Source organism: Saccostrea echinata, unplaced genomic scaffold (genome assembly GCF_033153115.1).
Source record: "Saccostrea echinata isolate AGI-Se365-2 ecotype Australia unplaced genomic scaffold, CSIRO_AGI_Sech_v1 ptg000033l, whole genome shotgun sequence".
NCBI lineage: Eukaryota > Metazoa > Mollusca > Bivalvia > Ostreida > Ostreidae > Saccostrea > Saccostrea echinata.
This window is the reverse complement of record NW_026889782.1, coordinates 3237474-3260459: the sequence shown is the minus strand read 5'-3', so window position 1 is coordinate 3260459 and position 22986 is coordinate 3237474. Positions and strand designations below refer to the sequence as shown.

The 22986-nt window shown below is 34.8% G+C and overlaps 2 protein-coding genes and 1 pseudogene across 2 annotated transcripts in view; 2 read left to right on the top strand and 1 right to left on the bottom strand.

Moving 5' to 3' along the window:
* Positions 1-7811, top strand: part of LOC133199292 (uncharacterized) — a 74661-nt gene extending 66850 nt beyond the window's left edge. The window contains exons 23-27 of the mRNA XM_061335120.1: positions 360-494; positions 604-726; positions 3147-3295; positions 6479-6614; positions 7734-7811. Of these exons, the coding sequence (XP_061191104.1) occupies positions 360-494; positions 604-726; positions 3147-3295; positions 6479-6614; positions 7734-7811 (621 nt within the window). The remainder of the gene's footprint in view (positions 1-359; positions 495-603; positions 727-3146; positions 3296-6478; positions 6615-7733) is intronic.
* A 2186-nt stretch (positions 7812-9997) lies between these two features.
* LOC133199290 (uncharacterized) lies at positions 9998-10826 on the top strand (annotated as a pseudogene).
* Positions 10827-12042: 1216 nt separating this feature from the next.
* On the bottom strand, positions 12043-12459 carry LOC133199289 (uncharacterized protein K02A2.6-like). Its single transcript, XM_061335118.1, has one exon. It carries the CDS (start codon positions 12457-12459, stop codon positions 12043-12045), a length of 417 nt encoding a protein of 138 aa, XP_061191102.1.
* Between the last annotated feature and the right edge of the window lie 10527 nt (positions 12460-22986).

The following is a 22986-nucleotide window of genomic DNA, read 5'->3' as shown; positions in this document are numbered from 1 at the left end:
CCTGAAAACCAAAGCAGCAGTGTATTTTATTTTTGTGCCGTATTCATCCATTATTATCTTCACACTCTTTCATATACATCTTTTTAAACTTGCCTGTCAGTGAGGGAGTTAGTGACACTCTGACACATCTATTTTTCTTGATTAGTTATTGTAGAATGCAAATATATATAAATAATAAATACATTTTCTAAAGGGTACGAATTTTTACAATAGCATATAAGCGTCCCTTTACAGGTACGTCATCATTGCTGAGGACTTAACGGGTTTTATGTGATAACTGACTTATCTTATATATTATTATAGGCGCTTAACTCTTTGAAGAATTTTGTTAAGCCTAAGCCTTTATGTCTTTATTTTAGTCATACACAAATCCAAGTGCATTCATAATAACACATAATCCCTCACCAGAGAACGCTGTTGACTTTCTGCGCCTACTCACTGATCATGAGTCAGACGTTCTGATTTGTATGGATCCTCTTAATGAAATTGAATCAGTAAGAAATATTCGTTTATTTATGTTAACAAACATTTTACCAGAAATAAATACGCAATAGACAAATTAAAACTGTTACTGCTTATAGGTTATTTTGTTTATATTGACAGAGAAAGGCATGGCTACCTGTCCTCAACAGTTCAAAAACTGTGTCCCCATACACAGTACACTGCAAGCAACAGCAAGTTAGTGATATTAAATGTACCACAATCAGCTGCATTAAACAGAAAATGGTAAGTCAAATTGAGTCATGGTTGGTTTCTAGTAAAAAAATATGAAGTCAGTGTTTGATAGTCAACAACTCTTGAACATTGGTAGAAATGATAAGGTAATAGTTTTATTGCAGGGGTTCAAATGTCACCTAATTTAACACTAAAACAACATAAAATTGTTACTTTTCAACTTTTCCTTTTAGGAGTAGATGATCACTGTAGATTTTGAGGTCAAAGTCAAACTACTATAGACATAGGAAATTCTTATCAATTCAATATCTTCAGAACATAAACTTGGTACACTGGTTCTAATTAGGGAGTTTATGACCGTATTGATTTTCAGGTCAAAAGTGAAAAGTCAAACTGGACAGACCACTTAAAATCTTGAAAACTCTTTGCTTCCCAGACATATAATTCGGTACACTGGTCCTCCTGAGGAATTGATGGGATTTGATATCACAAGCTCACAAGTCAAAGTTAAACTACTCTAGACTTATGGAAATGTTGTCCTTTCAATAGCTTGGGATCCCTTTACTTGAAAGACATCAAACTTGTTCCAATTAAGAAGTATATGACCCCTATTGATTTTGAGATCACAAGATCAAAGGGCAAGGGATAAACTATTGTAGACATATGAAGATCTTGTGGTTCAATTTCTTGAGAACCATTTGCTTCGCAGACAAGACATCTAACTTGGTGCATTGGTTCCCCCTGGGGAAAAGATAACCCTTTTTATGTCAGATCAAAAGATCCAGTGTAAAGGTAAAACTGGACATAGGAATATGTTGACTATTCAGTATCTCGGGAAACCTATGCTTGACTGACATCAAACTGAGGTGAGGTACAGATAAAATATAGAATAATGTTTGCCCCTACTAGAAGATGACCAATTCTTTTAACCATCGTTACATATATTCTAAATTTAAAGTTTTCCTAATTTTGATATTGCCGTAAGAGGGACATATATTTTTCTTAAACTTTTTTTTCTTCAAATAAGTTTTTAAAGTCCTCTATCTGACGCGACATGCTCACATTTAAAGGCGTAACGTTTTGTCATACTCTAAGCATTTGAATGCTGGACAACTCGCCCCCAAGATAGGTTGCCCCCAAGACAACTCGCCCCTATTTAGGACAACTCGCCCCTATTTAGATCAACTCGCCCCCAATTCAATTCAGGACAGCTCGCCCCCCAGTTTAAGAAACCAATAAGTATTAAATATATTATATAGATATTTGAATTTAAAAATGTTCCTAGAAAGTTAAAACAAACAACTGAAAATAAAATTTCTCAATTTTATTGAAAATGAAACACAACACAAATGATTTAACACTAATATATATTGTCGGCACTGGCACTTTTTTGATATATCTTTACTAAATTCACACTTTTGTTTACATTTTCATCACAAATAAATATATGTAATTTTCAGAGCTTGCATGCTTTAATTCCTCATCACGTTGTAGCTGCTTCGGAGCTTGGATATACGGCATGCTAATTTTTTTTAAACAACTAAAAATACGTAATTTTTGGAGCTTGCTTGTTCAAATTAGTCATCACTTTGAAGTATCCAAATTAATTGTTAGCTTGGGGGTGTCATTAAAAAATTTGTCTGATGTTTTCATTTAATTAGTTAAAATCATTATCATGTTTCTTAAAGCCGTAAGTTAAACGTTAATTTCGTCATTAAATAATTCAGATGTTTTAACACTGAGGACAATGTGCTCCTTTAAAATAGACATATTTTATAAATATAAATTTAAACAAAATGTGTTCGTGAAACACTATGCACCCGGCGGCAACAAAGTTCGAAAAAACTATTTTTAGCGTATAGGTCACAGTCAAGGTCACAAGGTCATTGACCTTGGTGTCATTTGAAAGAACTTAATTAGTGGAGTATGCATACCAAATATGAAGTCTCTATCTCCTATGGTTCAAAAGTTATGGCAAAGGTTAAAGTTGACAACAGACAGACAGGGCAAAAACAATATGCGCCCCCGATCTATCGATCCGGACGCATAAAATGATTAATCAAATGCATTTATTCACTCTATTTCATAAGAATAAAATTTAAGAAAGCATGGATATTATGATAAATCTTTTATGCACACATTGTGTTTTTATACAAAAATATGATGTAAATGCATAAAAAAAAAATAAATAACCTAGCCATTAAAATCGTAAAAATTTATAATTTAAATTTGCATATGAAATATACATAATTGAATAACAGTTATTTTTTTCCCTTGCAATTCACAAGAAAAAAATAATGGGGGCGAGCTGTCTTTAATAGTGTTGGGGGCGACTTGTCTTGGGGGCGAGTTGTCCTGATTCCAAGCATTTTCAATAGGAATACTAGCATTCAATTCAAATATTTTGTAACTAATGGAAAATGTATTGACTTCGATAGTGAAATTTGATTGAATTACCTTTTTCTTCACAGGCAAACATCGGAGGATTTTCAGTGTCGATCATAGAGCCAAAAGAAAACCTGACAACCACTGATCATTCCCATGCAATAGTGCAGATGTTACGTCTGGTTTCCTATACTTTACAAAGTGAAAGCGAGGGTCCTATAACCATAATCAGCAGGTGATTGATGTAAAATCATGACATAAATAGTATAGGAAGTGTTTGCATGAATACTCATCATGATTGGTCTCGCGCTTTGGGCAAAAAAAAAAAAAAAATGGAGAACTTCCAATTAGAATTCCATGTTATATTGTTTTTAGTTTTTAGAATGTATCTTTCTGAGTGTGTTTAACCCCGATTCTCAAAATACTTGTAAATAGTATCGATGGGAATAGAAATTATCACCGAATCATACGCTCAATAGGGAAAAAAGATTCAACGTCAAACTGTCTTACTCTAGATAGAACGTTGGACAGATGTATCTATTTATGTTAGTTTTGAGCTCGTTGGTAGCAAATTAAATGCCATAACTTCTTTAAAAGGTGAAAAGTGCCGTCGAACGAAAGATTAACACAGAAAATATCGGAACTCTGTTTTAAGTTACATTCAAAATGATTTATGAAATAAATGTTAAAAACTAACGTGTATTTAAACAAATAAACAGGGTTAGAATCCTCATTTCAACAACTTTACCCTAACAGTAGTTTTGCCCATTGGAAATAAATTTTGGATACAATTTTTGGAATTTAAACATAGTTGAATTATGGAAATTATACATAATTTATCTTTCTCATGCCATAACAGCAATCATGCATGGGCAAGCAAAAAGCTTGTGTTATTTTTTAAAGAAACATCTTTTTCTGAAAGCAATTCTTGTCAGCAACTTTTTTACAATGTATGAAACTTCTACGTGCTTCTTTTTTTTTTATTTGAATGTTTATTTATATAAATTAAAAAAAAGCATAAACAAACATACATGTGTATATACCCAGTTGCGTAACAGCCTTGGTACAAGTGTTATGGGACTAGATGAGACAGAAGCATAACAACCCTAATACACGTGTATTGGACTAAACGCAGCTCTGTTAAGGCTGCATAAAAGGAGCAGGGCCTAATTTATACGGGAAATGATTACCGTGACATCAAACAAATATACCAATTCCTCACATTAGCAGAAAATGAAATAATTTGCGATTTAAAACTGCATAACAGTAACAAACTACATCAAAACTACATTTTTCTTTTTATTTGAAGTTAAGTAAAACTTTTATACACCATGTAGCGTTATGCTAAAAAAAAAACAAACATATTTAGTACTTAACCAAAAAAAAAAAATTATTAATGCCTACTGAGAAAATCAATTTGCCCGTCGTGTTATTTTGTTTTACTTTATGCATTACTTGTATACATGATATCATATGTAGTGTTATTCTGTAAAAAAAAAACAATTTTATAGCTGTATTTATTTTCTTAGCCTAATCACAATTTACATTGGCCTTATTTATAAAGCACGTCTGCAAAGAAAATCTATAATCTGATAACGCTACTCCATTTAAAAAAGACTTACATTTATTACTTTTATTATATTTTAGCAGAAAAAATATTAAAACAGGTATTAAAAGTCGCTATTCATATAAGAGCTGTGTGCTGTAATGTTAAACGCGAACATAATTACATAAATAAGACAAAGGGTAAATAAATATATAAAATATTTCATAAACGTTAATACATAAAATATTTTCATAAACGTTAATACCTGGAGTCATGAAATGAACGGACACATTTAAGATCAGGATTATTAAAAAAAATACTGTAAAAAATAAATATATAATATATATAATACATGCTATAAACCATTACCTAACGCCTTAAGGTGTACACACAATGCATATTATAATAGTTTTTCAGTGACAGGGCAGTCCTGTATGGTGTATTTTGTGCTGTATATAACACGCTACAACAGCTAGTTGTCTATATATATTAATATTACTAGATGAAATCCCGTGCAAGCGCGGGGAATTGAATTTATACCACTACCGACAGAAAATATATTGTGGTTTCTACTGACAGCCTACAGGCTTATAGCAGGAAGAAATACTTTGTTCAAAATCCCGCAAGAAGTAGATGTACGTCTTCACCCCACCCCTTTTTTGTAAAAGCTTGAAAAATAACAATTTTATTAATTGACGTTTATTTTGAAACCTGTAATGTTATGTTATGGATATTGTACTTCAGATGCTCTTAATTCATTTCCGTCTAGGATAAAAGCAGCAAAATACTGTAAACCAACTATTATTAGCTTCATCTTTTATTCGCGATTCGTCAGTTTGAAATGAATCCGCGACGATTAATTTTCGCGACTGAGGAAGTATATTCTATTGAAATACAAAGCCAAAAATATGGTTCGCGGCTATTAATATTCGTGATATTAAGTAGGTCGCGAAACTCGCGAACAATTCTCGCATGCGAATAAAAGTTTGTTTACAGTAAGCGAATATGCATTTTTTTTTTTGGGGGGGGGTTAAAATTCACAGGTACTTGGGTCTTGGTTTATAAATATGTATGTACATTATTGATATGTAAAAAATGTTCTTTACTTTTTCTTTTTTTTTTTATTAAAAAAAACCTTTTAAAACGGTCTATGAATAGGCCGAGTATTTGATACAAAAGACTGTATTCAGAAAAAAAAACTGAAATGTATTGATTAAAGCACAAAATTTCACAGCTTTAATTGTATTTGAACAATACTTTATTTATTAATTTTCTCTCTTCATGTAAACAAGTTTATTACGAAGTACAAATTGTACTTCGGGTTCGTTGCCATGATGCTCTCTGTTACCGATAAATTTATTAGGAAAACCTACTACATATAAGTAATAGTCTTTTTTCTTTTTAACATTGGACTCGATGCTATATGATGTTCTAGAAGCTTCCGTCAATTTTAAGATCGGTGAATGACGAAAATAATTTGCAAATTTCCTTTTTAATCGATTATCACAACATATTTTCTTTTATATCATTTAAATCAAGTTTTGATTGAATATTCAGTTATGACGTTTTATGAAATAAATAAACGATTGCTTGTTGTCAGTTTCATTAAAAATTGCCAGTAAACTTAGATCCGCCAACCGGAAACGCCACCGTACTCACGTTTTTCTTATTTCATGGTTGTTCATAGAAAATGAAAGTAGACTTTTGATTTAAGGTACGATACTTACTATGGGAGTGAAATCTAAATATAGTTTACGGACATCATCTTGTATACAGTGTATTGTTAAAGGAGTAATTAAGAACTCTGGTGTACCCGTTTTGGAGTTTATTTGCAAAATTTATTAATTTATAAGTATAGATTTTTATTATCAGGGACGGAGCAGTCCTCTGTGGTGTATTTTGTGCTGTATATAACACGCTACAACAGTTGTCTATGAACGGAGAGGTGGACATTTTCTCTACGGTCCGTCAGTTACAGATAAGACGTCCAGAACTCTGCTCTTCAATGGTTATTTCACTTATATAAAAACATAATTATACTAGTATATGTTACATTTCTTAATGAATTTCATAAACTGAAAAAATATTTATAACTGCATTATAATGAATATCTGATTTACAATCACTTTTTTCGAATATGGTATCTACTTTGTTCAATGAAAAATGCTAGAACAAATGCAAAATATGTAATGGATATATGCCGAATACTGTTCTATATGTAAAATTATCAGACTGTTTGAGGCCCGTTAGGGCCGAAAACAGTCTGATAATTTTACATTTAGAATTGTATGAGGCATATATCTTACTTAAAACATTGATAAAATGTCCAAAAGTTACCTGGAGGAGTCCGATAATTACACAATAGGAGTTCAGGCATCAATAGTTTTCTACCTAAAACCAATAAACAAAAGAAAAGAAAGTTTTTTTTCTTTAGATATTAAAATCAGTGAGTGAACTCTTTTGTTTCATTCATTCAGTGGCAGTCGTTTGGCTTAGCATGAACTATGGACAGTGTCAGGTGATGAAGGATTTTTTTTATATGATTCAGAATATTTTTTTATTAAGTGCGTTTGACATTGATACAGATACAGTGTTGGATGATATCTTCAAAATGCATTTAAAGTAAAAATGCGGATTTTTATCTAAAATTTTGATTGGATGATATGACAATCATGGGTTTTAAAAGTGTGGTCATTGGCGAACAAACCTCGTTAACTGAAGAGATTCGCAGACTGGTTCTTTATCAGAAATGGATTTAAATTGGCTTTTTCACAGTGCTGTATCGAAAACGCTTTGCAAAACACTGAATGGAAAGTGTTACTTTTGAGGAAGGTTAAAACTCCAGTTTCTTCTTCGGTTTGCTATTTTTAACAACTTAATATCCTCGCGTTCCCTTTCCCTGAATTTTTTCTCCCTAACTGTTTTTTGGTTTCTGGACAAATTAAACCTTGATCTCACTCTATTTGTTGTTTTTTAACTACTGTCCGATTTTGTTATCACTGCCGTCCGATAATATATTATTGGACTGCTAATTATTATTATCAGACGGCTACAGGTAAATTTTTAGACTGCAAGAACAAAGGCATGATGTCACGGCAATGTTTTAAGTTTATATATTTTATTTCAGGACGAGTACAGGATGATTTACGATGTGGTGTTAGATTACATCCGGACACAGGAGGAAAATGTTTACTTCAACCAGTAAACGATAGTCATACAAATCTGAGAAATGCTGAATCCTTTCAATGTGAATGTATTAGATAAACAGAATTATTTCGTATTTCGCTTTTTATATTTTATAAATGTTTGTTTTTGTTGTGCTAGAATTTCAACTATGTAATGTTTAATTGCTTATTAAAAACTTGCGTTTTATTGAATTTAATAATGTAACCTTTTACACTCAAATATTACAAATATAATACAATTCTTAGTTTTCAAGCTTAAAACTCCACGGGAACTTGAGACAATCTTAGCAAAATCGGGTATATAGTGTAATAGGGGAGAAGGAACCTAACGAGTCGCCATTAATTCCTCGGTGCCTTGCTTCAAACTCTTAAAAACTTCGATTTCTATACAAAAAAAAACCCATGAAAACGTTTCTCCAGTCTAAAGGCAGAATGTTGACCTTTTTTATCGTAAATAAATCGTCCGTCTCGAGAGATCAGCTTCATTTTCACCTTCTATTAGCCTCAGAGTTCAATCGGGTCAACCATATTGAATGAAATCCGCACTGAATGACTAAAGTTTAAAGGCGAAAGACGATTGGATAATATTACTAGTTGTTTACGGAATCAAATATGGCTGACCCGATTGAACTCTGAGGCTAAACGAAGGTGAAAATGGAGACGATCTCTCGAGACAGACGATCAACGGTCCCTCGGATATTGTGAGGATGACCAAAAGCAACTATATTTTTAAACATTGCTCTAAGATAGAGTGTTACAGATGACAAGTGCGGAAAAATTAAGGTAATGCACGAAAAATGCATGGAAAAAATGGTGTAGGGTTAACGACGGCGACCTAATTCTCGGAAGTTCGAATATTTTTTTCTAAGTTTCAATGAAGTAGGGTAAATGATTTATTTATGACAAGAAAGGACAACATTCTGCCTTTCGACTGGCAAAACTTTTTCATGGGTTTTTTGTTTGTTTGTTTGTGTATTGTTTAACGTCCCTCTCGAGAATTTTTCACTCATATGGAGACGCCACCACTTGCCGGTGGAGAGCTGCAAATTTTGTCCTATACTCGGCACTTACGGCCATTGAGCAGTGAGGGGTCTTTTTCGTGCCAGCACCTACTGCGACACGGGACCTCGGTTTATACGGTCTCATCCGAAGGACCGGTCTCCACGTCCCACAGTGGGATTCGAACCCGCGACGAAAGGATCAACTCCTTACTTCGCGACTCATTGGTTTTTTGAATAGAAATCGAAGTTTTTAGAGTTTGAAGCGAGGCACCGAGGAATTAATGATGGCTCGTTAGGTCTCTTCTCCCCTTTTATACTATATACCCGATTTTGCTAAGATTGTCTCAAGTCCCTATGCTGCGTTCGGTGAAGAAATCAGATATAATAAAAAAAGAATAGAGATTTACATTAACAATGCAATAATTGTAAATGTTAAAATTATACTTCACAAAGATTGGAGGGAAAAAATGAAATAAATATTAAACTATTAAGCTATAGAAATTACTTTTGTTCAATGAAATCGAATGAATCTAAAACATTTTGTTGTAGACTAGTAAATTTGTGTTCCTGCGAGAGAATATGTTTCCATATTTTATTGTTCCTCCTACTTTTGTTTGATACTATTTTAAATAATGTTTCTTGTTTTATGACTAACAGAAGTGCCACCGAGCAAAATGTAAATGAAATTTTAAGTAAAGATATACATAATAATGTTCATTCTTTTAAATGTTCTATTCACTCCCTCCTGCAGTTTTCGGATGTATGTATTGATGAAATTTTTAATATTGAACAAGTGTTGTGTTTATATCCATTCTTTGAAAGAGCCTTTTACTTTGTCTTTTAAAATCTGTTTCAAAATTATTTTACGAAGATGGGGCAGGTAATGCCAATGTTTTACAAGTTTATGTGAAAAATCATGGTGTTCCAGACATTCCCATTGTGAATTTTAGAGGGAATCAGTTCAGTGTCATGTTTTATAATGTTGCAGGTATTTTTTTATGCACAAACTTGTATTGCAGTATTTTTATTCTTTGTAAACTTCTTACTTTTTAATCAGAATTTAATGATATTATGTTTGCAGAACAAAATTTTTTAAACTCTTTTAAGATTGCTTGGCATTTTATGCAATCATGAAAATTTTATGCAAAAATCAGCACAGAACCTTATTTTTTTAAAAAGCAACAGAAGATGGAAACATTTTATATATGGGCTCTGCATTTCAGAGACTTTTATATATTTTAGCTTTGTTTATTGAAAATCCAAATTTAGTTTTGAATAATGAAGTTCACTTTTTAAGGTCCATACTTTTATGACGAGGTTTTTGAATTTTTATTGAAAACTTCACTGAATGATAATCTTACATGTGTTTTTATAAAGCGTCTGTGTATTGTTTTAAAAAGCAAAGCTAGTAAACTCTTCAGTGAATTTTTAACTGGAGGGAAGTATTTTAATATTAGTGGGAGTGAATTACAAGAATGTCAATCATGTGATACGAATAACATCTGCCTTGAAAGACTCATTGAACAACTAAATTTTAAATAAAAGCAGCTTACACGTCATCTTTAAATACTATCGAAAGTTGTATGTTATATTCTAACAGAAGATTGGTTGAAAAAATTAAGATTTAAGTGAACAACAAGATATAATAAATCATGATCGTTCGGAAAATAGAACTTTTATGCAAAAAAAAAGAAACAAGGAGAAACAAGAAGAACTTGTCAGATAACAAAGATTTTAGAAAAAATGAAAAAGAAGCATGAAGAACGAAGGAGAAAAAATCCAGCGAGTTAGAGAGCAATAGAGGACATGAGGAAAGTTGGCCTTTGGGAGAGTGAGGATAAGATCAGGGAAGAATTGGAAAAGCTGAAGACAAAAAAAGCATTAAAAGCAAATCAGTATCTACAAAAAAGTTTTTAGAATTGAAAAAACTCCCAGAAAGAATTGGTTCAGTTTTCTTCGAAAGGAAAGGTGTTTGATTGTAATAAATTACAGGATAATCTTTTGAAATTAATAAAACTAAGAAGAAATACGTAACGAGAAAACATATCGAACACTCTACACATATACTGCCAAAAGGAAATTAAATTAGTATTTGTAGTAGTCAGGCCTGTTATTATGCTTGTATGATACATTATACATGTAAATGTATAGACGATCATGTTTCGATCTGCAGAGTCGTATTCACAATGGCACACACCTGTGTTTAATTATTATTTTTTAAAACTTTAGCTCAAGTTATATGATTCAAGTGATTGTGTGTTTTTATTTTATGTTTAACTCAGAGAACATTTAAATGCGAGATAGTTTCCATCATATTTCTAAGAGACACGAGAGCCGTTCAGTACAATTCATAGCAAAACTAACACTAATGGTTGTTTATAGAAAGTATAATAAAAAATTTATCTAAATTTTAATTTAACTGTGCGATTTTTTATATAATACATTCCATAACAAAATATAAGTCAACATCAATAAAACTGAACTGTGAACTGTTATTAATTGAAGGGACGACCATTTGATTCACGGTGGAAGGGGGGGGGGGGTGTGATTCGGTTATCATTACATACATAAAAATAGTACCAATAATTTGCATAAGAACATAAGGTAATAATTTATAACTTTAAAATATAGATATTACATCCCTCCTTTTCATAGATAAAGAGATTCATTAATTTTTATCAAAAAAATTTATTAAATCATCAGAGAACCATTTTAGACTAATAAAAAAAAAAATAATACAGCAAAATCTATTGAACTACAGAGTCACTTAGACACAAAGTCTTTCAATACACTAGGTCTTCTGACAGTACGACCGGACCTGGTGACGTAAGGGTTCGAACTGGGTACGACTTTGGTTTGACTCGCGACGCGTGTCTGTGCTTTAGGAATCCTGATTGTAGGCGTTCCTGATACGTTTGATGATGACGTATCGTTTAACGGCATTTCTGTTCTGGCCCTCTGATATACTATCCCTTCCTCCTCCGGGTATTCAGTTTCGCGCGATTGTATGTTCCTTGGACACGCAATTCTTTTGAAGAAGGATGAGTTGCGCGTAACACACTTCGTCGTCGGACTGGAACAAGGGGAGGCCGATATCATTGTTCCCTTGGTGCTCACTACGATGTGAGGTTCCGGGTTATAAGCTGGCGTCAGCTTATTTCCAGATTCGTTTTTGATAAGGACGGTATCTCCACTGTTTATCTGTTGAGTCCTGTTTCTGGTCTCTGATCTCATCTTTAGTTTGGCGTATTCATCCTGCTGCCGCGCGATTTATGGGACGATCTGTTGGTCTTGCTATATGTGGTAGTTTAGTTCTTGTATCTCGGCCAAACATCAGAGTGAATGGACTTAGTCCTGTTGATGAATGAGGAGTATTTCGATACTGCCGAAGAAAACGGAACAGTTCTTGTTTCCAGTTTTTCCTGTCAACATGAGCAGCTCGGACTGCCTTCATCATCGGCTTGTTAAAGGATTCTGCCTGAGCATTCGCCCGAGGCCAACGAGGTGTGATTTTGCGTTGATGAAATCCCATGTTTTCTGAGAATTCCTTGAATGCGGCAGAGTTAAATGGACTTCCGTTATCTGACTTTACGACCTTAGGTATTCCAAAAGAAGAAATGACCTTATCCAGGACAGGAATAGAAGCATTTGCTGAGGTTGATCGCATTATTTCGACGACTGGATATATGGTAAATTCATCAGTGATCACGAATAAGTATTTTCTGCTGGTAAGGGTCCACAAAAATGAACACTTAAGTTTTCCCAAGGACCATGTGGCATATCGGACATTTTGAATGATTCAATTCGATTAGGCCTTTCATTAACGCTCTGACAAGGTAAGCAGAATTTGAGCGAGTTCTCAACTAAATCGTCTAGTCCAGGAAACCATACTTTTGAGCGTAGCAGTGCCTTGGTGCGGCTGATTCCTTGATGTCCTTCGTGAGCAATGGTGACGGCCCGTTCACGGAGAGATTTAGGTAGGACTAAGCGACCCTCTCTAAGTAAAACATTGTCAGAATACACAGCCAATCCGTCTTGAACATTCTGTAAAGTTTGTAGTTCTAGCAAATCCACATCTTTATCCTCCAGTCGCTTAAGTTCATACCACTTTCCTGTGCGTACATAGTCAATAGCCTTTTGCATTGTCTTGTCCTCATCAGTTGCTCTTTCAACTTCATCCAAGGTCATAGCTTTAGGTACGGCTTTTTCAGCAATGAACTTCACATAGTGTTCTGCTATGTCCTCCTCTCGTGAGAGTTTTTGTGTCAAAATGTGGTGTCTTGACATATAGTCAGCAGGATTATCTTTCCCAGGACGGAAGACAATAGTCATCTTATAAGGTTGTAATCTGAGACCCTATCTTTCTATCCTGAGTGGGGGTTTAGCTCGCTTCCATATGGATTCCAACGGCTTGTGGTCTGTCACAACTCTGAAGTATGGTGCACCTCGTAAGTACATGTCTGGGCATGTGAACACTTTGACGATACCTAGGGCTTCACGTTCCGTCTGGCTGTAACGAGACTCTGTGGGGCTTAATGACCTGCTGGCGTATGCAACAACCTTGTTCTCCTGAGTGAGAATTGCACCCAAACCCACTAGGCTAGCGTCCACTATTAACTCGACAGTTTTATTTGGGTAATAGTACACTATCAAAGTATCACTTGACAAGAGTGATTTCAACCTGTCAAAAGCAGCGTCCTGTTCGGTTGTCCAAGACCATGACAAGTCTGCGCGCATCAGGCGCCTCAAAGGTTCACTTACGGTTGAGTAGTCTGGAATAAATATGAAGTGATGCCAAGGAAACTTCGGAGTTTACTGATGTTGGACGGTTTCTGTGCTTCGCGTATGGCAGATACCTTTGCAGGGTCAGGCGATATTCCGGACTTGTTGAACACCAAGCCAAAGAATGTGATGTGGTCACGGTTAAACTCACATTTCGATCGATTTTATTTTAAACCACTGGCACTTAGTGATTTTAGAGTGTCCTCGAGAGCTTTATCATGCTCCTCTTGGTTTTTACCGAATACCAAAATATCGTCCGAAATATTCCTAGCACCTGACACAGTCTGTATCACACTACGCACAGTCTCCTGAAATATCTCAGATGCGGACGAAATACCAAAGTTCAAACGTTTATACCTGAAGATTCCTACGTGAGTATTGAATGTAGTGATGGAACGACTCGCGTGGTCTTACTCGAGCTGATGGTACCCTTGTTTAAGATCAAGCTTGCTAAATACAGATGCGCCATTCAAATCATGGATGAGTTCATCTACGGTAGGCATTAAATGTAGTTCACGGATGATCGCTTTGTTTGCCTCTCTCATGTATACACAAACACGAATCTCATCAGGATTTTTCTTGGGGACGCAGACAATAGGTGACACCCATGGTGTTGGTTCGTTTTCTACGCGTTCTATGATGTCATCATCTAGCAACTTTTAAAGCTCCGCTTCAGCTTTCGGACGCAGATGAAACGGTATACGTCTGCTGCGCTGCGCAACTGGCTTCACCGAAGTATCTGTATGAATGTGGACTGTTTTGTTGACAAGTTTACCAATTCCCTGGAACACGTCTTGGTGTTTCCGAGTTACATCAGTATGAGACAGCTGGTTCACAATATGTACAAGTTCTAGAGAACGGCACGTAGAATAACCTAACAACTCTCCATTGCTCCCACGGACAACATAGAATTTGTGTTGTTGCGTGATGTTTTTCCACTGAACATCAAGTAAACATGAGCCAATCACATCCAACGGTGCATTTCCTCCATACGGCATAAGCTTGGAACCGTTTTTTTCGAGTCTGGGTTGTCCCAACTTTAGGTAAGTTGCTTCGTCCAAGATATTCACTGACGCTCCGGTATCAAGGAGAAAATCGCAGTAAGTTCCGTTGACCTTGAAACACTGTTTTGGGCCTTCGCTACAATTAATAGTATACAAATATTCTTCATCAGTTGAGGACATATTTTCCACATCCAACTCTCGCACAACTCGCGTTTTGTGTTTCTTTGGATAGCTTCCCTTGGCACCATTACTTTTCTTTGATCGGCATGCTTTCTCAAAGTGATTAAGTTTCTTACAATTAATTGCGGCACTGTTTGCCTTTAGCGGGGCATTCTGCTGTGTGCGGATACGGTCCCCCGCAGTTCCTACACGAAATTCACAGCACGCTCACTCTGTTCTTCCATTGTTTGCGCCTGTGTTTCAGCTACTTCCATCGCTCGGCCTAAATCCATTAAATTCTGCAGAGTCACATCGGGCTCACGTAATGCTCTCCTCCGCAGGCGGTCTGAGCGACAGTGTTGAATGATTTGGGATAAGATTTCTTTGTTTACATCATTAAATTCACAGTCTTTTGACAATCTACGAAGTTCAGTTACATACTCATCAAGTGTTTGAGTGCCCGATTGCTTACAGTTTCTAAACTTGTACACAGCCATTTGTATGTTTTTCCGCGGAGAAAAATATGTAGACAGTACCTGTTTCGTTCCTACGTATGTAGTTGGCGAATCTTCCTTTTTCGGCGTTGTAGATGTCGAAGACACGTTCTCCAGCGTAGTGTAATAAAAGCGCTCTTTTCCGGTCAGTATCGTCAATGTTCATTCCAATGAATAATAGTTCCAATCGCTCAATCTACTTCTCCCACTTTGGTCCTGCATCAGCCTTGTCTGCATACTCAAATGGAAGAAATTCTGGTAATCGGTCCATTACCGATTGTAAACAGTATTTTCCTCGTCGCCAGATATGTTATCCTTGTTTTAAAGGATATTGAAATGAAAACACGTGTTGTGTGTTTTTCACTGTTTAATGGAGACTGCATGGTCATCAGTAGTCAGATATTAATACACTCAAGCATCACATGGTAAAAGTGCGGGAAAATAGAGAGTGATTCGGTTATCATTACATACATAAAAATAGTACCAATAATTTGCATAAGAACATAATGTAATAATTTATAACTTTAAAATATAGATATTACAGGGGGAGCTAGCTAATTTTGTCGAGTCACATCATTCACTTTAATGCCGTTTCCGGAATGCTCAGAGACAGATATTTTCCTTAGTGTAAGTGACTGGTATAGGTACCGCCAGTCAAGGTCTGATAATTCATTTTCTTCCCAAATGCAGAGAGAATATTTATTTGTCTTATTTTAAAGGACAGTTTATTCCAAAAACCTGCAAGCTACAGCCGTCCCCTTTTTTGAGGAATGTTTGTCCATGTAACAAGTTTTACGTGTACGAGTTGATATCTATAATACTCCTCTATTATTAAAGCGATCATAAAACAAGTTAATTGGTGAGAATACAATGATGTGATAGAAAGAATATAGAAAAATAAGCACTCAAGCTTTTTCTCATAATTTAATTAATTCGATTATATTAGTCATCATTAATTGCATTCTGAAGGCGGCCTTTGGCATACTTTGTCTGATGGTCGATAGTAAAAGCTCTACATGCTTCTGCTAGCGTCGGAATGCAATGTTCTACACTACGTCAGAAAGCCATCAAATGAATTAGGTTATATATTTTTCTCGTCTAATATTTCTTGAAATGATTTTTAAAGATTGCCCTTTTATGACTTTTCGTTATTATTAATTGAAATTCTGGTGTATTTACCGCAGACACTTTGTCTGGGTTCGAGTCAACGAAAAGAAGAATTCAGAATCCGATTTTATACAACTCAAGAACAATGACGCTAAAATGTAAATGCTGTGCGAAAAAGAAAAGAAAAGAAGAGAATAAGACAAAATTAAAATAGCAAGCCATAAAATAAATATTTATTACTTCCGTTAACTCACACGCACTCTTACTCACAAGTTCGTTAATATACCCCCTCCCATCTTCCTTGCGATGGGATAAAAACATGGCGGGATCAGTTCAAGTATTGTATTTACAATCAAAAACAAGGTAAATTGTCCCGAGGGGGTAAAGGTTAGGGTTCAAACGTTTTCGTCAAGAAAATGTCTATAAATCAGCCCTGAAACTACGTGCTTGAACGTTACATGTGTAATTAATTGAGATTATATATACATGCAGGCAAATTGTACGAAAAAGAAAAAAAAAAAATCTCGAACGGTTGGGCTCACCTGTGCTAGACCCGCTTTTGACATTTAATCAATTTTTAATATACAATAATGACAAATCGAAGTTAAGCTAGAAACGTGTAGATATTAACTTCTGTTGGACAACTCGTCTTGAAATAAATACAGCTTTTTTTTTTCTTTTCATGGCCTTTCAGAAGGAACATACAACAATTGTTTGTTTGTATGTTGTTTAACGTCCCTCTCGAGAATTTTTCACTCATATGGAGACGCCACCACTTGCCGGTGGAGAACTGCAAATTTTGTCCTTTCTCGGCACTTACGGTCATTGAGCAGTGAGGGATCTTTTTCGTGCCAGCACCTACTGCGACACGGGACCTCGGTTTATACGGTCTCATCCGAAGGACCGGTCTCCACGTCCCACAGTGGGATTCGAACCCGCGACGTAAGGATCACCTCCTTGCTTCGCGACTCTAGAGCAGACGCTCTAACCACTGCGCCACGCGGGCGACCAATTTGTAAAAACAATTTTACGATTTTTTAAGTAGGTAGATCAACTGACTTTGAATAATCATAAATACCTTAAGGCACACCTCCATATTTGTGGTTAAAAAATGTGATCGAGGCAGACTACAAACTGTACTACAGGCCTCGGGGCCACCGACGTATAAAAATCTAAGCTCAATCTCAAATCTTAGATTTCTGCCTCATGTGAGATTTTCCTAAAAGACCGTGCCACCAACATTTCTGAGGTTCGTCTCACGTTAGATGAGATTTGAGAAAATTTTTAGACTTATTCTCGTTGTTATTTGCGACCTTCTTTCTATTAATGTACGAATTTGTTGAATGAATGATTGAATTTACCTTTCAGTTAGTTGTTTTTGCAATATTTTGGCGTATAATCACAAGAAAACACATTCTCCACTTCCTTCGTCTCTAATTTGCTGTTTCGAGTCATTCAACTGAAAGGATTCCATTACGATCTTTGCGACAATAAAAAAAATCACCGAGTCACCGTACAATAATCCCTACATAAGAATAACACAAAAACATATCCAAATTTTATAGGTTTGGCTCGTCTGTCGACAATAACACTCAAAAAAATACACCGAGGCGTCACTTCCGCCATTGTGACGTGCCGAAAGATTACAAAAAATAGATAGGCGGATCAAGACTATATTTGCAGGCCGATTACACATTTTTCTTTCCTTAATTTTGTTTTGTAAAAATGTCAGATATATCTATAACATTTTATTCTCCATAGAAAAAAATATTTTAGGTATAGGGACTTTTTGTCCCTATTTAGAATTTTTTTCCAGAAAAAAAAGCAGTTTAAGCGATCAAAGGAAATAAATTTTATAACCGAAATGATTTAAATGCTGCCAACTTGTCGTTAAGAATTAAATTCTGAGTGATTTTTTTAGCCGATCAAATGATCGATATATAGCTTATTTTCTCACATCATAATTTTCTTGAGTGTTTCGTCACAGGCGTCGGAAGAAAAATGACAGTAGGGGGGGGATTGAAAGAGAGAAAAATTAAACCTGAAAAAAACTTTGGGGGGGGGAGTTAAGCCCCTCTAGCCCCCTCAGTTCCAACGCCTATGTTTGTAACTATGTGTGCATAAGTTGCGACAAAAAACATGTCCAGGGGCGAATAACGTATGCTTGGTTTTACATGATCCCAATTTATCAAGAAAATTTCGATACAAATTCAGGTAATTTCAGGCCCCCCCCCCTCCCCCCGAAGAAAGAAAAACCTGAAATTGAACTATGGACATGTTTTGGGTCGAGACTAAATAAAACATTGCATTTTCCACGATCCCCTGTTAGAAAACGTAAGAGAAACAGAGAAGAACATCCCCTGTGAGAGAAATGTCACAGAAAAAATATTTATTTATTTATTTATTTAATTTTTTTAGATTTAATAACAATGAATATAGTGAACAATTTATGTCGTTACACTGGAAACCCAAATCAATCTCATATACGCTTGTCAAATGACGATTAACTGATTTTAAATTCCTATTATCATAGGTTTCACGGCGTGTTCATTTCAGATTTGAAACTAAGGACCATACTTGTTTTTTCCTCCAAAATGTAACTGGTCGTAATAAAAAAAAAATAAATTACTGTAAGTTCTTGTCGTCATTTATACATGTACTTTAGAATGGTCATACGTCAGGCTTATTCTGACTTATAAATAATATGAGCGGTCAAGGATTTTTGTGTTCGATGCATTGTGAGTGTATTTTAAGTAGATCCCAAATCTCAATTAAGAATTTTATAGATTTAGTTAAGAACCAAATTAGACAGACTGCTATCATCAGTGATTAATAAATTATGATTTGTGAATTATTTCCAAAGCATAGGAATATTTGTACACAGAATTTTTAACAACACTGCGTATAACTTACACCGGCGAATGAGTCCTTATATTGTACATGTAAAAAATAACTGCCGGAGAAAGAACCAAGAAGAGGCCGTAGAGGTTTGATATTTTATCTAGTCATATTTACTATCCTGATATACATGTACATTGTGAATTAATAAATTTGCCCAACCATAAATACATGTAGCACACTAAAATATGAATTTAAATTTTTAAAATTAATTCCTATATCAATGAAGATATACATGTTATGTATAACGTGCCACAAAAATGTTGTCCGTATTTTCTCTCTCTATTTTTTCTTTTGGTAAAGTTTCAAATACATTGTTTCAATGCGTGGACAATATTATAAGATTTTTTTTACATGTGCGCAAGACCCCCTCCCCTTCCTTCTTAAATAAGGTATTTTGTTTTGGGAGAAATTAACATGCTTTCTGTGCTTGCATGTTAATTTCGTGTATTCATGGATAAAAGTATGCATTGTCAAAACATTTGCAACCATTTTACCGTATTATAATTTTGTGAGATTTTATGTGAGACTAGTACTATGTACCAATCTCAAGATTTTCTGAGAAATCTCAGATATTTTTCTCAGTTGAGTCTGAAAAAACGTTGGTGGCACGCATGTTTGAGAAAATTCTCAGATTTGAGAAAAAAAAACTCAAAAGATAAGTCTAAGTTTGAGAAAATATTTATTTGATGGCACAGTTTGGTTAGAAAAACTCAGATTTTCTGAGAAATCTCAGATTTGAGAAAATCTCAGCATTGGTAGCTTTCGAAGCCAGGTGCATTTCTTTAAGAATATTTTTTTGCTCTAAATTCAGGATTTTTACCCAAAGGCTGCTTGTCCCCCTACCCAAATTCGTCACAGAACTGGCAAACTCTTTTAAGCAATTGCATTAAAGTAAAAATGCTGTTAAGCTCAATTACATATAGGATCCTGACCCTATTCTTAGGCTTTCTAGATCCACATCGTCTTTTGATATCTCAGGATCTCCAACAAATATAAATTGACATTGAACTTGTAAAAACTTATTCTAAGGAATTTCTAACTCTAATAACGTTTTTTTAAAGCTGTTATTGATGAAATTACGAAAGCCTATAAAAAGAAAGAAAGATAGATAGAACTAGTAGACTAATTGTTCACAGAACAATTAGAGGTCTTTCCACCTCTTTTAGGTTTCTTTAATTTATATATTTTTCTCTCTAAAGTTAACTTTTATCCAAAAAGAATCCATAAAGGCTTGAAAGATAAAAAAAATGAAAATTTTAAAAATTTTGAAATGACCTTGACCTTTAACCTTTTCCGCATATTGAAGGTCAAAGGTCATGAATCACATTGCAATTGGTCTCATGCTTCCACGACTTTTAGTTTTAAAGTTACAAGGTTTAATAGTAAGCGCAAAGACGTTAAAGGGTGATAACTCATATAAGGGGTCATCGGATCCTTTTGCACTGAATAGATTGAAGTTGTGTCTAAAGACCCTGAAGACATTAGTGAAGGTTTGATGTCTCTACAATCTACGGTTTCAGAGGAGTAGTGATAACAATGTTTTTCGCACAAGGGGCAATAACTTTCAAAGGGGTCAATCTTAGGGGACAAGTGTGAAATCTTTGAAATAGTTTTAAGAGGACATATTAATGATGCAAAGATATTTAGGATATGTTGAAAGACAAAAGAGATATAAAAAGAGCTTAATTTCTCATATTTTGAATGACCTTGACCTTTGACCTTTGCATAGATTTGAAGGTCAAAGGTCAATGAATCTTATGCAGTTGGTCCCATCTCTCTACAACTTATCGTTTTGAAAATTTTTAATTATTCGTAAGTTTCATAAACTTTCAGGGGCAATAACTCATAAAAGGGGTTGACGAATACTTTCGCAATGAAAAGACTGAAGAGTCCCCTCAATTAGTCGAAGACATTGGTGAAGGTTCCGTTCCTCTACGGTTTATGGTTTCGAAGGAGTAGCGATAACAAGCTATTCTTGCGAAAGGGGCAATAACTTCGTAGGAGGTCATAGGTCAAACACGGGGGGTCGTTTTTCGGAATAACTTTTGATATCCAGTATCATGACCTATAAAGTTTTTCGATAAGTCTTGCAGTTTCAAAAGTCCGGGAAGAAAAATAATAATAATAATAACTAGGAGACTAATTGTTCAGAGAACAATTAGAGGCCTTTCCACCTTTTTAAGTGTTTCCATGAGATTTGGGTTGTAATAAAGAAGAAAAAAGCAAGAAATGAGAAAAAAAAAAAAAAAAAAAAAAAAAAAAAAGAGATTCCTCCAGCAGGGTTCGAACCCAAATTCCTTGGTTTGAAAGGCAGGTGCGCTAACCATTAGGCCACGCACTCCGATGAAGATGGAGGTAGTAAATATGTTGTTTAGGAATAAATAGGAATATAAGAGCACGTGTCCTTTTGTTTGTTGTCCAATGTAGTAATCAGTAATAAATTGTTTTGAGAAACACGATTGGTGTATAATAAAAAAGCAGATTTTCTGTAAAAATAATTTATTTGAGTTGGTTTATACTCTAAATCAATGGAGTTAATCACCTAGAGCCTAGGATACATTAGAACTGCCGTGCCGAGACTTTGTTTACGAATTTATGAAAAATGTCGCGTTCGGTTTGACCGAATATGGTGATTCAAAATAATAGGTCAGATTTAATAAATATCTCCATGTGGGTTGAATTAAATGTAACTAGCATAAATTAAATTTCAGACATGCATTTCAGGAAGAAAAAAAGGTGTCAATGAGAGCGTGGAAATTTATTTGATAGGAAAAATCGCTATTTTCGAGACTCATTCCATTAACATTAAATCTAAATAAAATTGAAATAAATCCCACATACTAAAGAAATCAAGAATGCTTGGTATTAAAATATTGTATTAGAGCAGGAGAATCGAATGCTATTAATAACAACTGAAGAAATAGCCGATAAAAGCTTAAATTCATTTTTATGCTCATCAGCACCTAAATTTCAGATAGAAAAAAAAAATGTAGTATTTGCCGATAAAATTCATAATTTCGTTACACTTCAGAGACTCACCGTAAAACTTTCAGGAAACTTTCTTTGAGGTCTTTTCTGCAGTTTCTTAAAATCTTATGTCGATCCGAGGTGTATGAGTTTTAGAGAAATTTTCTACGTTGCTATTGATTTTTTTTTTTTCAAAAGGGGGGGGGGGGGTTGAGGAGAATTATTTATTTATTTATTCCTAACATTTTTAGAAGTAAGAGTTGTAGCAACCTCCACGAACTTAATCTTGATTGTGACCTTTGGGTCAAAGGTCAAGGTCATTTAAAAAAAACAAAAAAACAACAACTTTGCTTTAAACTGAGTTCAACACTGAAATGTACATGAATCTAGATGCATGTTCTGAATTTTTTTTACCCTTGAGTCAGTGTCAAGGTCAAAGGTTAAAGGTCAAAGGTCAAGGTCAAAGGTCAAGGTCATTTAAATAAATAGCTGATATCAACAATTTATATAGTTTTCAATGACCTTGACCTTTGACCTTGACCTACATTTCAAGGTCAAAGGTCAAACATGCCCATGCAGTTGGTTCCATGTCTCTAGGTTAGACCCTTTGAAAAAAAGTTCATTAAATGTAAGCAGCGAAAACTTTCAGGGACAGTAACTCATAGAAGGGGCCGAAGAACCCTTTCGCACTGTATAGATTGAAGAGTGCACTAAATGAGTCGAAGACACTGATGAAGGTTTGGAATCTCTACGCTTTACGGTTTCAGAGGAGTAGCGATA